Source organism: Barbus barbus (assembly GCF_936440315.1).
Source record: "Barbus barbus genome assembly, chromosome: 27".
Lineage (NCBI taxonomy): Eukaryota > Metazoa > Chordata > Actinopteri > Cypriniformes > Cyprinidae > Barbus > Barbus barbus.
Genome location: NC_136755.1, coordinates 28,120,261 through 28,143,979, shown reverse-complemented (window position 1 = coordinate 28,143,979; position 23,719 = coordinate 28,120,261). Strand labels below are relative to the sequence as shown.

The following is a 23,719-nucleotide window of genomic DNA, read 5'->3' as shown; positions in this document are numbered from 1 at the left end:
AATCTAACTGTGCCATTTTGGCCATTAAACTCTATTAGATATAATGTTCAGCATTATCTGTCAATATGAAACGCATATCGGTCAGCAATGAATACTTACTCTAGCAGTTCATAGTTGGATTTTTTATCCAGAGCGTTTCCTCTCATCTCTCTGTAGAATCTCCTGGAAAAGAGAACAGCAGAAATCAGCACAATCATCTCACAGTCCTGCTGCGGAGCATCTGACGGGACGATGAGCGATGAACGGACCTGATCTCAAGACATCCCAGCTTCAGCACGATCTCCTGATCGACTTGATCCGCAATCTCCAGCATATAGTCATTCTTCACCTGCAAACACAAACATTCACAGATTTGAGCCGCCGTGGATAAGAAGTGACTGCTAAATAAATACATGTAAATGAAAAAACGAATAAAAAATAATTTTCAATAAGCATTATGTATTTAAAGAGATCAATACATAGTTGAAATAATATCATGCAAAATTATATCTATAATTTAGAATTAAAATTTTTGGATGAAAACTATATATTATAAATTGTATATATATATATATATATATATATATATATATATATATATATATATATACACACACACACATATATATATATACATATATATACATACAATAAGATATGCTTTTTAATATATTAAAAATGTATATATATAATACTTAAAGATATAAGATTAAAAATATGATGTATACTTTATATTAAATTATTAAATAATTAATATAAAATATTAAATTAAAATAATTTAACAAAAATGACATGTGCTTCATTTGCACACACACACACACACACACACACACACACACACACACTGGCCAGGGCACCTTCACTCACCTGCTGATAGAAATAGTTGAGAGTGGGTTTGTCTTCAGCGAACTGATTGAGGAAGCCCTTGGGCAGGTAACGGATCCTCAGCTCATACCTGAGGAGGAGAGAGAAAACATGATAAATAAAAGAGTCATGACAGGAGAAATCACCATGTGCCTAAAACATCTCACACACACACACACACACACAGACAGACACACACGTGCTGATAACAGAGTCAAGCTCATGATGAAACCTCGTCTTTCTCCTCCAAATCAACAGAAAAAAATAAAGAACTACACTGTGCTGAAAGAAAATTAAGCTCTGTTTTAGGACCACTAAGATTTTTTGCATTCTATTAATCACAACTGAGCACATTTTCAATGAATAGAATAGAATAGAATAGAATAGAATAGAATAGAATAGAATAGAATAGAATAGAATAGAATGGTGGTGGTTTTGTATTACTGCAGCTTTAAGTCCAAGACAATAAAGTATGACTCTAACACTAACTCTAATTTCTTACTTGTTTATTTGATTTGAACTATGGTTATGTTACTTTAAATAATAATAATAGTAATTCATTGTATCAAGAACTTTAAGGTACTCGATGATTTATAAGAGATAAAAAAAAACAATAGCAGTATAACAAAGCATAAAAATAACAGCACTTTATTTTATCTATATATTTCATTATTTTTTATTTTAATATTTTATATGTTACCACCTCATTCTATTTCTCACTTGTTAATTTGATTTGAACTACTGCTGTTTTAAAAAGTACTCAAATATGCTTTACACGAGATAAAAGTAGCAAAAGTACCCTATTTTATTTTTACTCTGATTTATTTCTATTGCATGCAGCAAACACATTAACAGTACTGATGTTCGGTTATTGTCATGCTTATGAAGGATGACAAAAACTGAAGGAGAAAAAGAAAGAAAACTAGAAAATGTGGAACATTAAAAAAAGGTGTGTGTGTGTGTGTGTTTTTGTGACAAATAAGGACATAAATTTGTATAATGACACAGGTATGACAGGTATTACAAGGTGAAGGTGACTTTTCAGGACATTGACCCACGTCCCCACTTTTCAAAACGCTTATAAATCATACAGAGTGAGTTTTTTGGGGGGAAAGCAGAAATGTTTCCTGTGAGGGCTAAGTTTAGGTGTAGGGCAATAGCAAATACAGTTTGTACAGTATAAAAACCATTACGCCTAAGGGATGTCCCCACTTTTCACAAAAACAATCAGTGCTTTTCCTGGACCTCGCTCAGGAAAAGATCAAATCTCAGTTCCTGAGCAGTGAAGAAAGCAGGAGCTCAAGGTGCTCAGTTCACACACTTCTGAAAGCAGCTCTGCTGGGAAAAGCGCTTTCTCTGCTGTTAAACTGTGAAATTGTTCTTTACTTGATATAAACAGAATTGGACCGAAAGCAGAATCAAATTAGCCAAAATATCTAACAAATAAACCATAAATATTGGGAAGCTACTCTACACTGCAAAAAAAAACCATTTTCATTCTGGCCAAAATATATGTATATATACTAAATACATGAAAAGCATGGAAAAACGTTGCCTGGTCTGATAAGTCTCGATTTCTGCTGCGACATTCAGATGGTAGATGGTCAGAATTTGGCGTAAAGAACATGAAAGCATGGATCCATCCTGTCTTGTCTCAATGGTTCAGGCTGGTGGTGGTGGTGTAATGGTGTGGGGGATATTTTCTTGGCACACTTTGGGCCCCTTAGTACCAATTGAGCATCATTTAAACGCCACAGCCTACCTGAGTATTGTTGCTGTAGAAAATGAGTGAGGTGAACTGAAGAGAAGAAGCACCATCATGGAGCTGTGAATCTGAAGGATCTGGAGTGATTCTGGATGAAGGAATGGTCTCTGATCTCTTGTCAGGTGTTCTCTAACCTCATCAGGCATTATAGGAGAACATTTAGAGCTGTTAAACTGACAAATGGAGGTTTCAAAAAGTATTGAATAAAAGGTGCCGTTAATTGTGGCCAATGTGTATCAGAGAAAAACATTTATTTCATAATGATATTTCCCCCATTTTAAATTCTTATTATCCAATGAAAGGTTAGATTTTTGTGAATTTTTTAAATAAAAGATCAAAAGGATTAACAATGCAGATTAATTTTCACAGCCTTCTTTCATCATATTTACCAAGGGTGCCAATATTTTTGGCCATGACTGTATGTGTGTGTGCTGTGTATATTTATTATGTATATATAAATACACATACATGCATGTATATATTTAAGAACAATATGTTATTTTTATATATTAAATATATTTATATATAATATAAATTATATGAATATAAATATATACATGTAAATATTTTCTAAATATATATTTTATGTGTTTGTATTTTTATATACATAAATATATACAGTACACACATATATATTATGTAAATAAAAACTTTTATTTTGGTTGCGATTAATTGTTTGACAGCACTAGTATATACACACACAAACACACACACACTCTTTGTATGTGACATGTGTAGCACTTTGGGAATTATGGGTATTCCAATCGTGTGAGGCTTTCTGCCGGCCTAATGAGGTCATTTTGTGAGCAGATGATTGGTTGTAGCTGGGACATGATCACTCAAGTTTCTCTCTAGAGGAAATCAAAGCAGCGAGAGTCGTCTGCCAGCAGCGAAAAAACTAGATCCTCTTCCAGCTCCATCTGAACATGAGCTCATCTGCCTTACAGCACAAACGCCGAGAGAGAGATCCATCAACACCCCAGTGACCGCTGTGCAGGAGCGCTATTAGAGCTCCTAAAGAATGGCGTCAGCGTAGAGAGAGGGATGCTTCATCCACAGACAAACGACACAAACGGCCTTATCTGATCAAAGCCTCTAAGAGTCACAAAAACAATGACATACGAGGAGCACGCAGACAGCAGAGCACCAAGAGCACACATCATTCTCTGCACACTGTCAGAATGGCAGTAATTAGACTGTTAGGAAGGAATCTGGCTGGGGTTTCCCACCGATTCACATGAGAAATTAGTGTAAGGAGAAAATCTGATTATTCAGGATTGAAGATTTTTAATGTTCTTGAAGGAATCTCTTCTGCTCACCAAGGCTGCATTTATTTGATCAAAAATACAGAAAAATAGTGAAATATTATTACAATTTCAAATAACTGTTTTCCATGTGAATGTGTTAATAGAATAAGAAAAAGCCATGTTTACAAATTCCCATGCTGCTAAAATCACTGGATCTGACATGGTTTTTGACGTTAATGACATCAAAACTTAGAAACAGGTAAAGAGTTTTATTTGAGGCACTTGGTAGCAAATGAATGAGTTGCATTCAATAAAAAAGCAATACTTTTGAACAAACAGAAAGCTCAGAAAGTTGCACACATTGTACACAACTTTCTCAGTCATTGTACAAACAATTGCAGAAACTATTGTGCAATGATGCATCATGGATTTCAGATGAATACAGCCCTAAAAAAAAAAAAAAAAGGCACTTTTCATATCTGTCAGATTGATTCTTCCTGTCTAAACGGGCCATTCTTGACCAGAACATGCTGCAAAGCAAACCAGATTTTATTCTGGCTGTATCAGACCAGTATGTATCGGTCAAGAGCCGGACTGAAGGTTTAATGCTGGTCTGGGCCTCAGGATGCAGAAAACCACCAAAAGCACAAATAATCAGATCAGATCCCTCAAAACCTACAAGAGTTTGAGATAATCAAGCGTTTCTGACATAAAACGGTCTCCTCAAACAGCAGCTTGTGCAGTTGTGAGGGGCAGTTAAAAGGTGGGGTTTTAAATCGCCGCCGCTCTTTTCTCTGCATCTCTGTGCTGTGAGTGACAGAACAAAAGCTGCTGAGAGTGAATTAGCGGCGGTGAATGGATGCACAGCTGCTTCACGGGGCACACGGGCCTGACGGCTCCCCTGCTGCATTGTGGGTAGAGACGAGGTGACATAAAAATACCATCTGTGAGGGAATAACTCACAGACTCTGATAAAGTAAAAACACACACACAAACGGACAAAGACAAGGCCAGCAGCAGGCACTAATTTAGAGGTGAATGAATTCAACCACTCAATCAGATACAGATACATGTGACGTTTGTCATTCAGACGATGCCCTTTCATTCTTAAAAACACCCTTAAATAACAAGATACTATTAAATAATCACATGCTGGTTTGAGCCGGTGCAACCCGACCAGCTGAGAAGTGCACAAAACCCCTTTAAAACCAGCCAACAGACCAACCTGACCAGCAAAACTATTTTACCACATGTATAGAAAATTAGGATGTAAAAACATAAATGAACAAAACTGACAATCATAATAATGCACACTGTAAAAAAAAAAAGTTGAGCCAACTTAAAATTAAGGCAACCAGCTTCAGCAGATTTTTGACTTCTCTCATCTTATTTTTGTAGGAGATTCTCAACTTTTTGTTGTATAAACTTCAAACAACAAGTTGAGTAAACTCAAAAATCTGCTGAAGCTGGTTGCCTTAAAATTTGAAGTTGGCTCAACTTTTTTCTTTTTACAGTGCAGGGCCAAACTATGTTGCTAGAACTTCAATTAAGAGGTAATTCTGTCATCTTCGTCACAATGTAGTTATTGTTAACTAAAATTAAAACTACAACTTTGAAAAGCATACTAAAATTAAGCTGAAATAAACTGGTTAAGCATATTATTTCAGCATATTAAGTAAAATAAATGATCAATATTAGATCAAATAATATATGAATAACTACTAATAAATAAACAAGTTAAATAGATAAGTTAAGTACTAACATTATTAATTAAAATAAATGACATTTGACATTGACATTTATGCATTTAGCAGATGAAAGCTAAAAATTGTAATTATATATTATAATATTTTAAAATAAATATATAAATATAAATAAATATATAGTATAATATTCTAAAAATCCAAATAAATAAATAAATAAAAGCACACAATAAAATTACTAAAAATAAAACTTCAACTAAAAAAGGATTTATTACTCTTATAAATGCTAATTTTAACATTTACTAATATAATATTAAAATCAAAACTTGCATGTTAATATTATTTAATGGAGCTCACATGAACTAACAATGAACAGTTGTATTTTTATTGACAAAGATGAATAAATACTATAACAAATGTTTTGCTCATTGTTAATTAGTCATTTAATGAATGAACAAATATTAATTAATGATACCTTACGGTAAATGTTTAGTGTAAACTTAAATGTAAAAAAAATAAAATAAATGAAAATGAGAAATAAGTACTAAAATGACCACACTAAAAGTAAAATAAATTCTAAAAAGCTAAATACAACAAAAACTAATAAAAATTACAGCGCCACATAGATAATAATAAAATATATATATACACTGAAAAAAAAAATATATATAAAAATTGTACAAAAAAATATAAAATACTAAAATAACAAAACATTTTCAAGTGAAAAAAATTCATGGTTAAGTTATATTTTAGACCAGGATGGACCAGAGCCCATTTGCCATCATAGTTGGGTTTATTATGCTGTATTATATCTTCTCCTGTGTGTTAATGTTGATTGTGTGTGAAACGAGTTTGAATGATTTACCTCCATTCGTCCTGTGGGCGGTTCTGCTCGTATCTCTCCCTCACGTGGGACACGCCCATATCCGGGTGGAGCCAGTGGATGTCGCCCGACGGAACGTGAGTGAGACGCAGCCCGAAACAAGTCACGTGTTTGACCTTATGAATGTCCACGATCTTCTGAATGATTCCCTGCAGACACAAAACACACAGTTCACGGTCATAAAAATCCCATAATGCACGGCATACTGATTTATAGAAGCATAAAAATCCTGCGGCCGTTATTTGATGATTAGAGATGCTGCTGTATAAATCCAGCTCAACCTTCACAAGACTAAGTATTCCCGTCACACACTAGACCTGCAGTGCTGCATTTACTGCATATACTCTGGTACACACACACACACACACACACAAGAGTTTGGCCTCAGTAAGATTTCTCTTTAAAGAAATGAATACTTTTATTCAGCAAGTAAGCATGGAATTGATCAACAGTGACAGTAAAGCCATTTATAATGTTACAATAGATTTCTATTTCAAATAAATGCTGTTCTTTTGAACTCTCTGTTCATCAAAGAATCCTGAAAAATAACATTTCTAGCAAAAATATGAAGCAGCACAGCTATTTTCAGCATTGATAATGATCATAAATGCTTCTTGAGCAGCAAATCAGCATATTAGAATGATTTCTGAAGATCATGTGACACTGAAGACTGGAGGAATGATGCTGAAAATACAGCTTTGATCACAGGAATAAATTATATTTTAACATACATTTACATAAAAAAAATAGTTATTTTAATTGTAATAATATTTTACAATTTTACTGAATTTGTGATCAAATAAATGCAGGCTTGGAGAGCAGAAGGTACATTAAAAATGAATGAATGAATAACATCTTACAAACCCCAAACTTTTGAACAGAAGTGTATTTAATAAAGATAAATAAATGATATTGTAAGAGTTCTCTGTGATTTAACTTCCTGTTTTATTCCTGTCACATGACTTGACTGACAAAAATTATTACACATAATAATATTTAAAAACAAAAATGTATTTACTACTTTATATCCCACAAACGCACCAAAAGAAAACCAAAAGACATGTTCAGTTTTCATCACACAGGAATTACATATTTAACATATTTTAGAACAAAAATTGTCCCAGACGTGACACAGGCCCAGATGAGATCACTGCTGCTGAGGGAATGCTCTCATAGTCTAATAAACAGGATATGAAAGTGATGCTGTCGTCACGGAAGCTGGGTGGTTGCCATGGCACCGCCGCGGCCATCATTGATTGGATTACGGACACGGGCAGAGCAACCAAGGGCTCTGAGGACATGCGCGCACACACACACACACGGCGGAGAGATTCTGGCAATGTGTCTGAATGTCATTCTGGTTACACACTAAATGGATTACATAATCACATAAGAGCCAAATACATACGGATTCTGTGAGGTGTACTACTGCCATTGCTAAATTAATTATATAATCAGCTGCAATGTAGTTATTAAATAAGTTATTATAAATAAGACCTAATAGCAACATAATATTTTTTAATTTATAAGGTCATTGTATAGATCACAAAATTTAACTGAAAATAGATATAGAAATACAATACATAAAATATAAATTACTGTAACTGAAAATGAAAATGGAACATTTATTACAATTAAATCAATTGTATTTCATTAAATTTGACTGAAATGTCATGACTGCTGTTGTTAACTGAAACTAAAACTATTAAAAATCATTTCCAGCAATTCAAGATAAAGCTGAAGTAAAATAAAATACAAATCTTACATGAAAATAAAATAATAAAAATGATTCCTAGGCAACTAACTGAAAAAAATAAAACTCATATAAAAATAAATTAAAGCTATATTAAAAATAGCTTATAAAACTACATATAAAATATAGCTTATAAAACTATATAAAATATAAATATATATACAAAAGAAACTAACCAACAAAAGATACACAACAAAACATAAAATTGTTAAAAGTTAAACTAAAAACTGAAAATATAAAGATATTTCAAAATATTAAAAAGCTATACTAGTATATATATATAATACCAAAATAACACTAACTTTACAAATGAGAGGTACTTCATTTATTTTCCTTTTTATTTATTTATTATTACTATTATTTTTATCATTTTGAACCCGGAAGGATAACCAATGAAACAAATTTACCTCACAATATGTTACACCAGCATTAAAAACAAAAGTAAAATAAAACTAAAATTATAAAATGGATATTTATGGCCAATATACACTGACTTTTAATTTACCTTTAACTTCTGGTGCCTTTGTGCATTCTTAACAAACTTAAAAAAGAGAGAGACAGATAAAACACTAACACACCCAGACAGCATCTCTCTCAGCATCAGACGGTGGTCTGGCACCCACGACAGTAAAAGACACTACAGTGCTTCAGTTTCATCAGATCTAAAAACTCACGCTGACACTCCAGCCAAAACACTGCATATTTATGATGGCATGTTCACGCCGGGGTCCCCCAGGGCTCCGTCTGTGGCCCATTTTCAGGCTAAAAGGACCGTCAGGGCAGTTCAGCATTGGTATTTACCAGCAGGACACGACATAAAAACAGAGCACAGGCCAGCTGGAACCGGCGTCTACATGTGGCCCTCAGATTACCACTGATGGTTTGGCAAACCCGTGGTGTGCGGGAATAACAGAGCTGGATTCCCTGCTAGCACTGGGAGTGCTTTTCCGGCATTTATGTGTGCTTTCTGTAAGATCTGGGCCTTTAAAATAAATCATGTACCAGTAAAAGAGACTCATGAGCCATAAACATCAACTGAACTACAGTACTTCAGATTTAATTGGCATGTGTTAACAAAAAATAATAACACAAAATGAAAATATAGCATAAAACTAATCATTTTAAGTGTAAATAAAGATTATTGGAGCATGGTTTACAAGAAAATACACTTTTCACTGTTTCACTGTTACTTGCTATTCCTTTGTAAATAATTATGAAATTTAAATTAAAAAAATAGTTTTGAGAGCTTTTTTTCAGTGCATGAAATTGAAATGAACATGCATTTTGTAATTGACTATTCAAGCCTCCAAATATCCAGAGGATTTGAGCAAAGACGAGTTCAAATGGATGACAAGCTGTTTGCTATCGGCTGGTTAATCTGAGACTGAAAAAACAGCAAACCTCCCATTAGAATAATTAAAGCGCTTCGTTTGGCAGAGTTTAATGAGATAATCACTACGGTGTAGATCTGCATCTCAAATTAACTTAACTATATGATGCGTTCACATGCTTTACAGCTATAAACTGTAAGTTAAACCTGAATTATGAAACATAGATGTGGTTGCAAAAGCATGCAAAAGCATTTAAATTAAAATTGATGATTTTAAAGCACAGCACTGTATTGCTTAGCATTATAAAAGCCTATATTTTAAATCAGAAACATTGCAACTACAAGACGTCAACAACCTTTACTGTCTTTTCTCTGAAATGACTTTCTACTCATTTATAAAAACGAAAGCATGCATTTAATTTCTGAGCAATCAGCAATGGTTCGGCTCAGCATCATTAGCATCACAAATCATTTGCATGCAAATTGTCAATTAGAAGTTGGCATTCCTGTCTTGTTATTTTATCTGTAGGTCTGAATGCTAATGCATTTGGTTTATATTAACATATTCATTTATTCATTAAGCAGATGCCCTTATCCAAAGTGGCTAAAAAATAACGACAGCTAATGTGAAATATAAAAAAGTTTTTCCTTCTGTAAAATAAATGAGTCATGATGCAGTTAAAGTTTTAATACACTTACACTTTAAATCAAAACCATTCGTTTCTCCATTCGTTCATCCACTGTCATATGAATGGACCACTTCCCTCATGCCACTAAACTAAAGATTCCTCATTTTAATCTGTCTGTATGAAGCTCGGGAGGAATAAAATCCCTGCTGCTGGAAATCTGAACATCTGCGGTGAAGCTTAAACAGATAAGAGACACGACTGACCCCGAGCCTGCATTTGAAAAACCCACTTCTGCTGCCATTAAAGCAGCCCAACAGAGTTTCTGAGCTTCAGGCGTGTTTGATTTGGACCTCCACATGCTCTCACAGATCAGAAGACAACACACCACAGATGAATATGGTAAAACAAAGAAGTGAAGTGACATGTGACCCATACTTGGAATTTGTGCTCTGTATTTAACCCATCCAAGTGCACACACACAGCAGTGAACACACACACACACCGTGAACACACACCCGGAGAGGTGGGCAGCCAATGCTGCGGCGCCCGGGGAGCAGTTAGGGGTTCGGTGCCTTGCTCAAGGGCTCCTCAGTCGTGGTATTGAAGGTAGAAGGTAGAGAGAGCGCTGGTTATTCACTCCCCCCACCTACAATCCCTGCCGGCCCGAGATTCGAACTCGCGACCTTTGGGTTACAAGTCCGACTCTCTAACCATTAGACCACGACTGAATAAAACAGTATTGTTTTATAATACTGTTTTATTATATATATATAATATAATTTCAATAAATGTATTTAATACTTTTTATATTGTTATATATTGTATAAGTTAGGTCTACGTAAGTGCTGCTGAAGTGGAGATTTAAACATTAAAGATATGTATAGTGATTAAAATCTACAGATGGAAATAGATAAAGTGCAATAAAATAAACAGTGTATTTTGGATGTTTTCAGACCAAAAGTTTGAAATAAAACGCATTATGGAAGCAAAATAGCCCAAGATCTCAAGACTGCTCAATGTTGTTGCTTGTAATGTACAGCCTTAAAATGCACTGCATTATCATGCAGAAAAAGACCAAAACATGCTCTTGTTGAGTCAAAATGATCATGCACGAAGACAGTTTGTGTCCAGACAGAGCGGGTCAGTAATAAAGGCCTCAGATTTCAGATTTCTTAGCAATTACATACATACTACAAAAAAAAATTATTATAATGATATAATATAATATTATCATATAATATATTAAAATATTATATGATAAACCAATTAATTTATAAACAAATGTTTGTTCAAATTAAAATGTATGTTTATTAGTGCTGAAAATGTTTTTAATGAATGTTAAATGTTTTTTCTGAAATGAATCGCGATTAATCCCACCTAACATTAAACTTTTTAAATATACTTTTATATTGCAATAATTTCACATTTAATCTTCAAATTAATGTAGAAACAGCATAAAGTATATTTTTAATATTTGATTAATGTCATCTTTTTTTTATGACTGAAGGCCAGTATCACTGATACCAATACTACTGATGCCTCTATAAAATTGTTATTTTTTCCCTAAAATTTAACCATTGACTGTAGCCATTCAACATTACAGCATAATTGAGAGCTATCAATTTTAACATTTATTACATTTTAATAAAATAACTTCTAATTTAGGTGAACTTTAAACAATCTTCACATAACCCATTATAATAAATGTCATATTTAGCTACCTGTGCCCTTCAGCAAGTAGGAAATATACAGAAATTGAATAAAGTTATCAAATACTAAATTCTAAATTAAATATAGATGAATCCTTAAAGCTATAAATGTTATTGATTTCCCTTTTTTTCTTTTGTTCTTTGATGAAAAGACATCACAGCAGCTGGGTTAATAGGTTATTTCGGGTGCTGTTTCTTTAAGAGCTGCCGCTGCTGAACATGACACGGATGTCATGCATCGTATTTTCTCTCAACACTCTTTACCTTTTCTGAGCCACTTCAGGTCTTAAAGTCTCTATTAATGAGCCGACTAGCTGAATCGGGTGTGTTAGATGATGCCTGTAATGCCTTTCTCGTTTTACTCACGCCTGGCGCTGAGATGAAGCTGCAGCACGCGTCTGAAACATCTCCTGTTTGATTTGCTCGTAAAGACTTTCTGTGACTAAATAAATGCACTTCTCAGCAAGAAAAAAAGAGACAGAGGCAGCAGTTGTGAGTGGGGTAGCTAACACTAGCCCCGCCTCTGCGTTAATGGCGTTAAATAATTTTAACACGTTAAACTGAAAAAATTAATTGCCTAATAACGCGCTAATTTCGACAGCACTAATATATATATATATATATATATATATATATATATATATATATATATATATATATATAGCAATATAAATTGTTTATAAATAATTGATGAAATCATATGTATTATTTACATAATAAAAACAGAACAGAATAGAATAGATAAGCACAAAATTGGTGTATTAAATTAAATTTTAATCTGAGAAATGAGTAATGAGAAACTAATGAAAATGATGAATGAAAAACAGCCAAACAACCATCTAGACCATCTCAGGCAAGCTAAAGACTACAAAAAGACAGCTTGGACCATCTAGAAACCATGTACAACCCTCAGAAACTGGTTCAGTTAGCATGAAAAACGTAGATTCTAAAAGCAATAAATATTAATACACAACATTAGGACATTGCACAGAACTTGTGTGATGTTTTTCTCACCCTGACGTCGGTGGCGTCTCCATGCCGGATGTTGCTGGACCAGGTGCTGTGCTCGCTGTTGTTCTCAAAGTGATGGAAGATCTTCAGGACCCTGTCTGGGGCCCCAGGGGCCCGCTCCGTCCCCGCGCTGAGACGGGCCTTGGCCCCACCGCCCAGGGTGTGGTTTGGGTTGAGCTCCAGGTATGCCGTCGCCATGCCTTTACTGTGCGCTAGGTGTCTGTCATATTCTGGACAGAACCAAGACAACAGGGGAAACCGATCAGGGTCATTCAGCACAGGGCGACATGATTAATAGCGCCATAATCAAATCACAGAGGCTGCAATTCAATTCAATAAATATAGTTGCATCATGTTTCAGAGTGAAGTGCGGCACTAGTGTTTACAGCATCTCAGAGTGAAAAAGAAAAGCTTTAAGATGTGACTGTGTTTTTACGCCAAAATAAAAACTTGACAAAATTAAGACTAGTATTAGTATTATAATATAAAGCAATATTTATATTATATTATTTTTCCTAAAATATTATATTAAAAAAGTTAAATAATTATTTTATTTTACAGTGAAATATTTGAAATATTGTTTCTTATTTTGTTTGATATTTGTGTTGATATAAATACATAGTAAATAGTAATAATAATAATAAAAATAATAGTTTAAATGACATTAATAATATAAATAAAATTACAACACTAATAATAAATGTATTATACATTTTATTATTATTATTTATACTTTGTTTTTTTTTACTACTAATACTATTTATTATTATTATATTTTATATTGATATATAATCAAACAAATTTAGCCATTCAAATCAGGGTTATTATAGTTAACTAAAACTAAAACCATTAAACAATTGTTACTTAAAATAAAATAAACATTTACTGAAATAAAATAATACAAATAAACTAATTTTCATTCACTTGATGTATTAAAAGAACTAGAGCTAATACTCTAATAAAAACTATATACTGTACATATTTTAAAAATGAATATAAAAATTCATAAAAATTACAAGAACAACAAAATTACTAAAACCTTATCTAAAATTAAAAAATGATAACAGAAAATGTAAAAATAAAACTATTTCAAACTATCAATAAATACTATAATAACATAATAATACAATCATCTTTAATATATATCTTTAATAATAACACCGCTACAAATAAGCATAGGAAGCCTGGGAAAAAAACTGCATTTCAATTTGCAATCAAGCACAATTTTTATCAGAAAAAAACTAATAGATTTCTCCCCCAAATCATGCATCACTAGTATGTAGTGAAATTAATTACACGCAGGCAGTAAAAATGGACACTGTTTCCAAAGTAGGAAGAACTTTCTAATGTCCTCTCGCCTTTCTCACACCTCTGATTCAATTTGAGAAAATTTAATCGCACAGTTCACTCTTCGCCGTATTTCGCCGTCTGGCTCTCGAGCCGCTTCACACACCAAGACAGAGCGAGAACTGAAGAGGCGTAATATATGAGCAGATGAAACACCAGACACCTCGCAGATGGACAGCAAACCATCGACTTACATCAGGATCATTCATGGTCTCACACACCAGACTGAAGATCTTTCTAGCTGGTTAAAGCTGGTTGACCAGCAGGGTTTCCAGCTGTAGAAGGGTTGGTAAACCATCTTGACTAATCTGGTGAGATCTATGGGTTTGTTAAGCTGGCTAACTCGACACTCAATCTTTCTGCTGATCTTCTGAGCACACATTAAACTCAACAGCACACGCAGGACAGATGGATGCTGGGATAGTGGTTTTGAGGCGATGTAGAGGCACATCACGGCACATTCCCATCAACAGCATTCCTACAATCCCAGACGTCCGCTTATCACCATCACAAAAATGAAACACACCCAGCACACAGATAAACAAACGTGCAAGAACAAATACACACGGCAGCACGGTTACACAACTACCGTTTCCCGTTTTCAGTTTAATACAAAACTAATCTAATCTAATAAAAGATCAACCATGAGTTCTTTCACAGTGAGATCAACAGAGCTTCAATAATCTATTTCAGGTTAAACACCCATTTACAGATCTGAGACATGCTGCCAATTACCATAGGAAATCATTCAGATTTGTCCTATATATCTATTTTTATTTATTTTAATAGATTTATATACAATTATACAAATTATTAATTGATGAGATATTGATCAGATTAATTGATCATATATATAATGTACATTATACTCCTTTCACCACACAAACAACACAAATATATATACTAAATTATTAATTGATGACATGATAAATGTATACTTTTATGCATACACAAGAAAACATTTGGATTATTTTGTGTACTGAATTAATTTTTATGATTTAATGATCAAAATGTCTGAACTGGATGATTTCAATGTTATAGAAATGAGAAATTAATGAGAATTATCCGTGAGAAACATCTGGATGCATTACAGTAATGAGAACTGCATGAAAATACAGTCACAGTGCAATAAAGCAATAATGGTTGTCATGAGATTCACCCCGCTGGAAAAATGAGGTTTAATACATACAGGCTTAATTTTCCTTTATACAACATATAATGCCTTTCTTTAGGTTTGGGGGTGAAATAATAACAATAAACTTTATTTTATCTAGCGCCTTTAAAATTACATCTCAAAGTGCTTTACAAAATATGAGCCAGACGTGTTCTTGAAAGACACACACACACACACACACATCACAGTGTCAGTGAATGAGCTGTTACACCCTCAGAGTCACGTAGGACACACACACACACACACACACAGCCGCCGACACTATCCAAACACACCGCAGTCTGTCTGCCTCATACATCTTCAACAAACACCAAAACATCACACAACTTAAACACTCAGAGTCAGAAGTCATTCAGAAGACAAAGTAACTTACTAAACTCTTACTACAAGTTCAGTGTCCTGTAGTGAACTCATGCCATAAATCACTGCTTACAGGAATCAAAGCTTTCTGAATACTAGCACTGTTCAGACAAACAGATCAAACGCACATCACTAGTGAACCTGACCAATAAACAAAAAACTGACTTCTAGTGACTGAACACAACGAGAAAGCATTTTAACATAAAAACCTACATATACACTACTATTAATAGTTTAAGGTTGGTAAGACTTTTAATGTCTCTTCTGCTCACCGAGGCTGCATTTATTTGATCAAAAATACAGTAAAAACAGTAAAAATGTGAAATATTATTGCAATTTAAAATTGTTGCTTTCTATGTGAATATCTGTTAAAATAGAATTTATTTCTATGATCAAAGCTGTATTTTCAGCATCATTACTCCAGTCTTCAGTGTCACATGATCCTTCAGATATCATTCTAATATACTGATTTGCTGCTCAAGAAACATTTCTGATAATTATCAATGTTGAAAACTGCTTTATATTTGTGTGTAAAACATGATATTTTATTTTCAGGATTCTTTGATGGATAGAAAATTCAAAAGAACAGCATATGAAAAAGAAATCTTGTGTAACATTATAAATGTCTTTACTGCCACTTCTGATCAATTTAATGCGTCCTTGCTGAATAACAGTATTAATTTCTTCTAAAAAAAGCCTCAAACTTATGATCAGTAGAGTAAACAGCTGTCTATCTGAAGCCAAACCCTAAGCTATGAGCATCAGAGTGTCTCTTGGACATGACAGTCCTACCTGTGAGTAGAAACGGCCAGCAAACACACGACACAGCAGAGTCATGCGACACACGTCCATCTCTGTCGAGAAACATGAGGAGAGACGTGCGGCGCACAGAAATCCCCGACACATGTCTGTGCCTGCTACAGCTGGGGAATATCTGACACCACACACAAACACACACACACGGCCAAGCCTCTTCCTCTGACATACAGTAAGCTCTCATCGCTCCAGTCACAGCTGTGTGTGAGTCATGTTTACCCACACATCACTGATGTCTCATCATTCGGCAGACTCACCTGCCGTCCAGGTGTGTGGGGGCGTGGCTTAAGACAGGACACACCCCTATAACCATTTCCACAGCAAAAACTGTACTAATGCTCATGTATGACAAAGAGACTAACAGGCTCTGCTTCAAAACCTAGTGAGCTTGTTTGCTGTATGCTGTCTACATAGGCAGCATCCTGACTGAAATTGCTTTACATACTGTAGGCAACAACATGCAAAAAAAAATGATCAAAATAATGCATTTTCTGCACTGCAGTTCTGCTAATCGGGTTTATACTTTAAATCTGGCATTGTATGCTATGAATATTGTTGGCTTCTATAACAAATTGCTTGTGGGTTTCCTCATTTGTAAGCAGGTTTGGATAAATGAATAAATGTAAACCTGGTGCAATGAATTTCTGTGGTGCCAGATTAAAATATCATATGGTTTTGGAGCGACTATCGATGAGTAAATAATCTTTTCTGGGCAAGTTTTATTTCCCATAACACACATGATAAAATAATTCCCCAATACAGAGAAAGCAGCACAGAAACAGCCATGTCACTGTGTATAAAATGGGCAACGCTGAAGGAAATCTCTTCAGACTATGAGCAAATGTGACTGCAGTGACCGCAGCGGAATCTGAATATATCTCTAATGATTTCACAATCTTTAATGTCACAGCTCAGTCTAATTCAACTGCTCCACAGGCCAGCAACCACATCGACACCGTCTGCCCTGCAGAAATGACTCATTTAAGGCGATTGCGCAGAGGTTTCGCTGAATTTCCATCATCTAGGAGTCATGAGTCATTCCTGACAGCATGAGACGAGTCTGAGCGGAGGAAACGCTGAGTGAGCTGACGGAGAACACGAGGAGCCATCGCTGATGAAACCATCCAGTGGAACAGAGATGATAGGGTCATACAGACACACAGATATCCCAGCATGCACCAGCAGTGGAGCCAATGGAGCTACAGCTGACTTCATGTTCAGGGACACGGTGACCCAAAAAAATGAGGAGAAGAGAGACCAGATGAGAGCAAAAGAGGGGATATGAGGGGATGAGATGAGATGAGGAGATGAGATGAGATGAGGAGATGAGTGGATGAGAGGAGATGAGGGGATGAGATGCGATGAGGAGATGAGGGGATGAGATGAGATGAGGAGATGAGGAGATGAGGGGATGAGATGAGATGAGGAGATGAGGGATGAGAGGAGAGATTGAAATGAGATGAGATGATGAGATGAGGAGATGAGATGAGGAGAGGAGATGAGATGAGGAGATGAGGGGATGAGATGAGATGAGGAGATGAGGGGATGAGGAGATGAGGGGATGAGATGAGATGAGGAGATGAGGGATGAGAGGAGAGATTGAAATGAGATGAGATGATGAGATGAGGAGATGAGATGAGGAGAGGAGATGAGATGAGGAGATGAGGGGATGAGATGAGATGAGGAGATGAGGGGATGAGATGAGATGAGGAGATGAGATGAGATGAGGAGATGAGGGATGAGATGAGATGAGGAGATGAGGGGATGAGATGAGATGAGGAGATGAGGGGATGAGATGAGATGAGGAGATGAGGGGAGGAGATGAGATGAGGAGATGAGGAGATGAGGGGATGAGATGAGATGAGGGGATGAGATGAGATGAGGAGATGAGGGGATGAGATGAGATGAGGAGATGAGGGGATGAGATGAGATGAGATGAGGGGATGAGATGCGATGAGGAGATGAGGGGATGAGGAGATGAGATGAGGGGATGAGGAGATGAGGAGATGAGGGGATGAGATGAGATGAGGAGATGAGGGGATGAGATGAGATGAGGGGATGAGATGAGATGAGGAGATGAGGGGATGAGATGAGATGAGGAGATGAGGGGATGAGATGAGATGAGGAGATGAGGGGATGAGATGAGATGAGGAGATGAGGGGATGAGATGAGATGAGGAGATGAGGGGAGGAGATGAGATGAGGAGATGAGGAGATGAGGGGATGAGATGAGATGAGGGGATGAGATGAGATGAGGAGATGAGGGGATGAGATGAGATGAGGAGATGAGGGGATGAGATGAGATGAGGAGATGAGATGAGATGAGGAGATGAGATGAGATGAGATGAGGGGATGAGATGAGATGAGGAGATGAGATGAGGAGATGAGGAGATGAGGAGATGAGGGGATGAGATGAGATGAGATGAGGGGATGAGATGAGGGGATGAGATGAGATGAGGAGATGAGGGGATGAGATGAGATGAGATGAGGGGATGAGATGCGATGAGGAGATGAGGGGATGAGGAGATGAGATGAGGGGATGAGGAGATGAGGAGATGAGGGGATGAGATGAGATGAGGAGATGAGGGGATGAGATGAGATGAGGGGATGAGATGAGATGAGGGGATGAGATGAGATGAGGAGATGAGGGGATGAGATGAGGAGATGAGGGGATGAGATGAGATGAGATGAGGGGATGAGATGCGATGAGGAGATGAGGGGATGAGGAGATGAGATGAGGGGATGAGGAGATGAGGAGATGAGATGAGGAGATGAGGGGATGAGGAGATGAGATGAGGAGATGAGGAGATGAGGAGATGAGATGAGGAGATGAGGGGATGAGGAGATGAGATGAGGAGATGAGGGGATGAGGAGATGAGATGAGGAGATGAGATGAGGAGATGAGGGGATGAGGAGATGAGATGAGGAGATGAGGGGATGAGATGAGATGAGATGAGGAGATGAGGAGATGAGGGGATGAGATGAGGAGATGAGGGGATGAGGAGATGAGATGAGGAGATGAGGGGATGAGATGAGATGAGATGAGGAGATGAGGAGATGAGGGGATGAGATGAGATGAGGAGATGAGGGGATGAGATGAGATGAGGGGATGAGGAGATGAGGAGATGAGGGGATGAGGAGATGAGATGAGGGGATGAGGAGATGAGGGGATGAGGAGATGAGATGAGATGAGGGGATGAGATGAGATGAGGAGATGAGGGGATGAGATGAGATGAGGGGATGAGATGAGATGAGGGGATGAGGAGATGAGATGAGATGAGGAGATGAGGGGATGAGATGAGGAGATGAGGGGATGAGATGAGATGAGGGGATGAGATGAGATGAGGGGATGAGATGCGATGAGGAGATGAGGGGATGAGGAGATGAGATGAGGGGATGAGGAGATGAGGAGATGAGATGAGGAGATGAGGGGATGAGGAGATGAGATGAGGAGATGAGATGAGGAGATGAGGGGATGAGGAGATGAGATGAGGAGATGAGGGGATGAGATGAGATGAGATGAGGAGATGAGGAGATGAGGGGATGAGATGAGATGAGGAGATGAGGAGATGAGGGGATGAGATGAGATGAGGGGATGAGGAGATGAGGAGATGAGGGGATGAGGAGATGAGATGAGGGGATGAGGAGATGAGGAGATGAGGGGATGAGGAGATGAGATGAGATGAGGGGATGAGATGAGATGAGGAGATGAGGGGATGAGATGAGATGAGGGGATGAGATGAGATGAGGGGATGAGGAGATGAGATGAGATGAGGAGATGAGGGGATGAGATGAGATGAGATGAGGAGATGAGGGGATGAGATGAGATGAGATGAGATGAGATGAGGAGATGAGGGGATGAGATGAGATGAGGGGATGAGATGAGATGAGGAGATGAGGGGATGAGGAGATGAGATGGTAAGAGAGCAGACAAGAAAAGAAGAGAAGAGGGAAAATAAGAAGAGAAGTAATAAGAAGAGACGATATGATGGAAAGTTAAAAGATGAGAAGATAAGCACAAAAGATAAAAGATGAAGTGAGAAGAGGATAATAAGAGAGCAAAGAAGAAATTATGAGATGAGGACAATGAAGAAGAAAAGAGATGAGAGAAAAGGAGAAAAACAGATGAGAGTAAAGAAGAAAGGAAAGGAGAAACAACAAGATAATATAGCTGCGAGCAGCGATGACGGGCCCAAGCCGTCAGCATACGCCACCCCGGTGGCATCGATAAAACGGTGCCCAGCGAGCACAAGCATCACAGTAACCCTCTGGCAGTTTGGTTTTAAGGGATACGGCAATTAAAGGGTTAATCCAAACCATCAACTCTGTGAAACACACACACACAGAACATATAAAACTTTAAATTCTGTGAAAATATATTTTTCATTGGTAGTTGAAGTTAGTTAATGCATTTACTAATGCTAACAAATGAGAAATTATTATAGTTACCAAAGCTTTTAATGATTTATAAGCATTTTTTAATGATTTATTTTTCCATTAACTAACATGAATAATTTTTTCTAACACAAATTAATAAAGTAAAAAATATATTGTTAATATTTAATGTTATTTGTGAATTAACCAATGTTAAAAAACAACATTATTTAACTGTTGTTAATTTACATCATTAATAAATATATACCATTTAATGTTGATCAAAATCAATTCCAAAATGTGTTAATATATTATTAAATTTTAAAGTTTTATCTTTTGAACATGACTATTTTTCTAATATAAAAAATATTTTGTTCATTGTTAGTTCATTGTAAGTTCATACTATCAATGAAGAATTAACATACTGTAAAATATATATTTCATTGTTAGTTCATGTTAATTAATGCATTCCCTACTGTTAACAAATGAGACTTAATTATAAAGTGTTATCAAAACCTTTAATGCTTTATAAGCATTTTTTAAGGATTTTATTGAGAAGTTTAAACAGACCCTCTCTCTCTCTCCCTCTCTCTCTCCCCCTCCACACTCACTGAACTCACACAGTCAGTCACCCACCCAGTCACCTACCGCAAACATTAGAAGCACAGAGACAGGAGAACTCTGATAGTTTTTAAATTTTCTCCTCCGCATAGTGTATTGTAAATTCATGAAATTAATCACATATCCTCAGACTGTATTGTTCTGAGTATGTAATTTTTTATGAAGTGTTTGGAAGCTGCTCTTAAAAGAAAAAAAAGAAAAGAAAAGTTTTCTCTTTTTTACTGTAACTTTAATAAATTGCCATTAAATCATCGTTCAAGATATCCTAAATCCGTCCGCAATTTAGCATCTTCAGTATTTTGGCATCATAAGAAAAAATGTTTGGTGTGATTTACGTGTTTCTGTTTGGAGGAGTATGAATTTGTTTACAGCCTGTTTAAAAACAAAACCCACATTAAAATAAATATAGCCGACTTCCTGTTGGTCGTAGCTAATGACTGTAAATTAGAAAGTTGTCCGGATTAATAAGAACAATTTATGTACCGAGTTTGGTGTCTGTAGCTATCATTATATATATATAAACATTAATAATTATATACCATTTAATGTTGATCAATATTAATTCCAAAATGTGTTAATATATTATTACATTTTAAAGTTTATCTTTTGAACATGACTATTTTTCTAACATTAAAAAGATTAATAAATGCTTTAAAAAAATTGTTCTTTGTTAGTTCATACTATCATGGAAGAATTAACATGCTGTAAAAATATATTTTTCATTGTTAGTTCACGTTAATTAATGCATTTCCTAATGTTAAGAATTGAGACCTTATTATAAAGTGTTATCAAAATCTTTTAAAGATTTTAAAAAACAGACCCTCTCTCTCTTTCTCTCTCTCACCCACTGCCTCAATCCACACAGTCACTCACACAGTCACTCACACCCCACCCCACCCCACCCCCACCCCTCACTCAGCTGCAGACTGGCAGGGAGCTCTCACTCAGCAGTCTAAGAGCTCTCTGATAGTTTTTAAATTTTCTCCTAAGCATAGTGTATTGTAAATTCATGAAATTAATCACATATCCTCAGACTGTATTGTTCTGTGTATGTAATTTTTTATGAAGTGTTTGGAAGCTGCTCTTAAAAGATAAAAAAAAAAAAAAAATTATATTTTTTACTGTAACTTTAATAAATTGCCATTAAATCATCGTTCAAGATATCCTAAATCCGTCCGCAATTTAGCATCTTCAGTATTTTGGCATCATGATAAAAAATGTTTGGTGTGATTTCCGTGTTTCTGCTTGGAGGAGTATTAATTTGTTTACAGCCCGTTTTTAAAAAAAACCCACATTAAAATAAATATAGCCGACTTCCTGTTGGTCGTAGCTAATGACTGTAAATTAGAAAGTTGTCCGGATTAATTAGAACAATTTATGTACCGAGTTTGGTGTCTGTAGCTAAAACTAACCCCCTCATTTTTGACAAAAGGTGGCGCTATAGAGTGTCTCTTCCACGCCCGTTTATGAGCTTTTTCCAGTGTCTAACTATCATTAATACTGATATGTGTGTTGAGTTTCATGACATTCTAAACATGTTATCTGCCTCAAAATCACCAGAAACGAATTTTCAACTTTGACACGTTGCCATGGCAACATAATTTTAGATATCAATATTCCCTTCACAGTTTTACATCGGCCGTGTTTTGACATTATTCTGGTGAAGTTTGAAGCAAATCGAGGTAAAAGAAGATGCTGAATTCAAAGCATTTTGAAAACGACACACTTCCTGCAGCCAGTTGGTGGCGCTATAACTTTCAGTCATAATAGTCACATCTATCCGATCGGCATCATACAACGAACAAATCACTGAAGTTTGATCTACATCATACAATGTATGTGGACGTTATTAGGCATTTCCTGGGTCTCATTTTTCGCCATAACTTCATCGCCTCGCCACGGGCAAACCGTTCGACATATCAAAAATATCTTCGCAATTTAGCGTCCCCAATGTCTTGAGATCATGTTCACCTAGTTTGGTGGCAATCGTATGGAAATCCTCAGAGGAGTATATCAAATTCCAGAGCATGCGCTTTTTAAACAGCCCTGAATAGCCGACTTCCTGTTGGGCGGAGCCTAAGACATGCTGTGCGGAAGTTGTTCAGCTCAATGAGTTCTATATGTGTACCGAGTTTCATATGAATACGTGCAAGTA

General features: G+C 36.1%; 1 protein-coding gene across 5 annotated transcripts in view; it reads right to left on the bottom strand.

Annotated features, from left to right (window-relative positions):
- The window catches only part of LOC306847540 (focal adhesion kinase 1-like), a 90,964-nt gene that overhangs the window by 34,121 nt on the left and 33,124 nt on the right, over window positions 1-23,719 (bottom strand). For 4 of the 5 annotated variants that reach the window (XM_079381527.1, XM_079381526.1, XM_079381524.1 and 1 more), the window contains 5 exons: window positions 12,877-13,103; window positions 6,424-6,590; window positions 847-934; window positions 249-328; window positions 100-162 (listed from right to left, as the gene is read on the bottom strand). In XM_079381527.1, the coding sequence (XP_079237653.1) occupies window positions 100-162; window positions 249-328; window positions 847-934; window positions 6,424-6,590; window positions 12,877-13,071 (593 nt within the window). In that variant the 5' untranslated portion in view covers window positions 13,072-13,103. Of the gene's footprint in view, window positions 1-99; window positions 163-248; window positions 329-846; window positions 935-6,423; window positions 6,591-12,876; window positions 13,104-16,546; window positions 16,771-23,719 lie in introns of those variants that run through there. The other variant, XM_079381525.1, reaches the window with a different exon arrangement.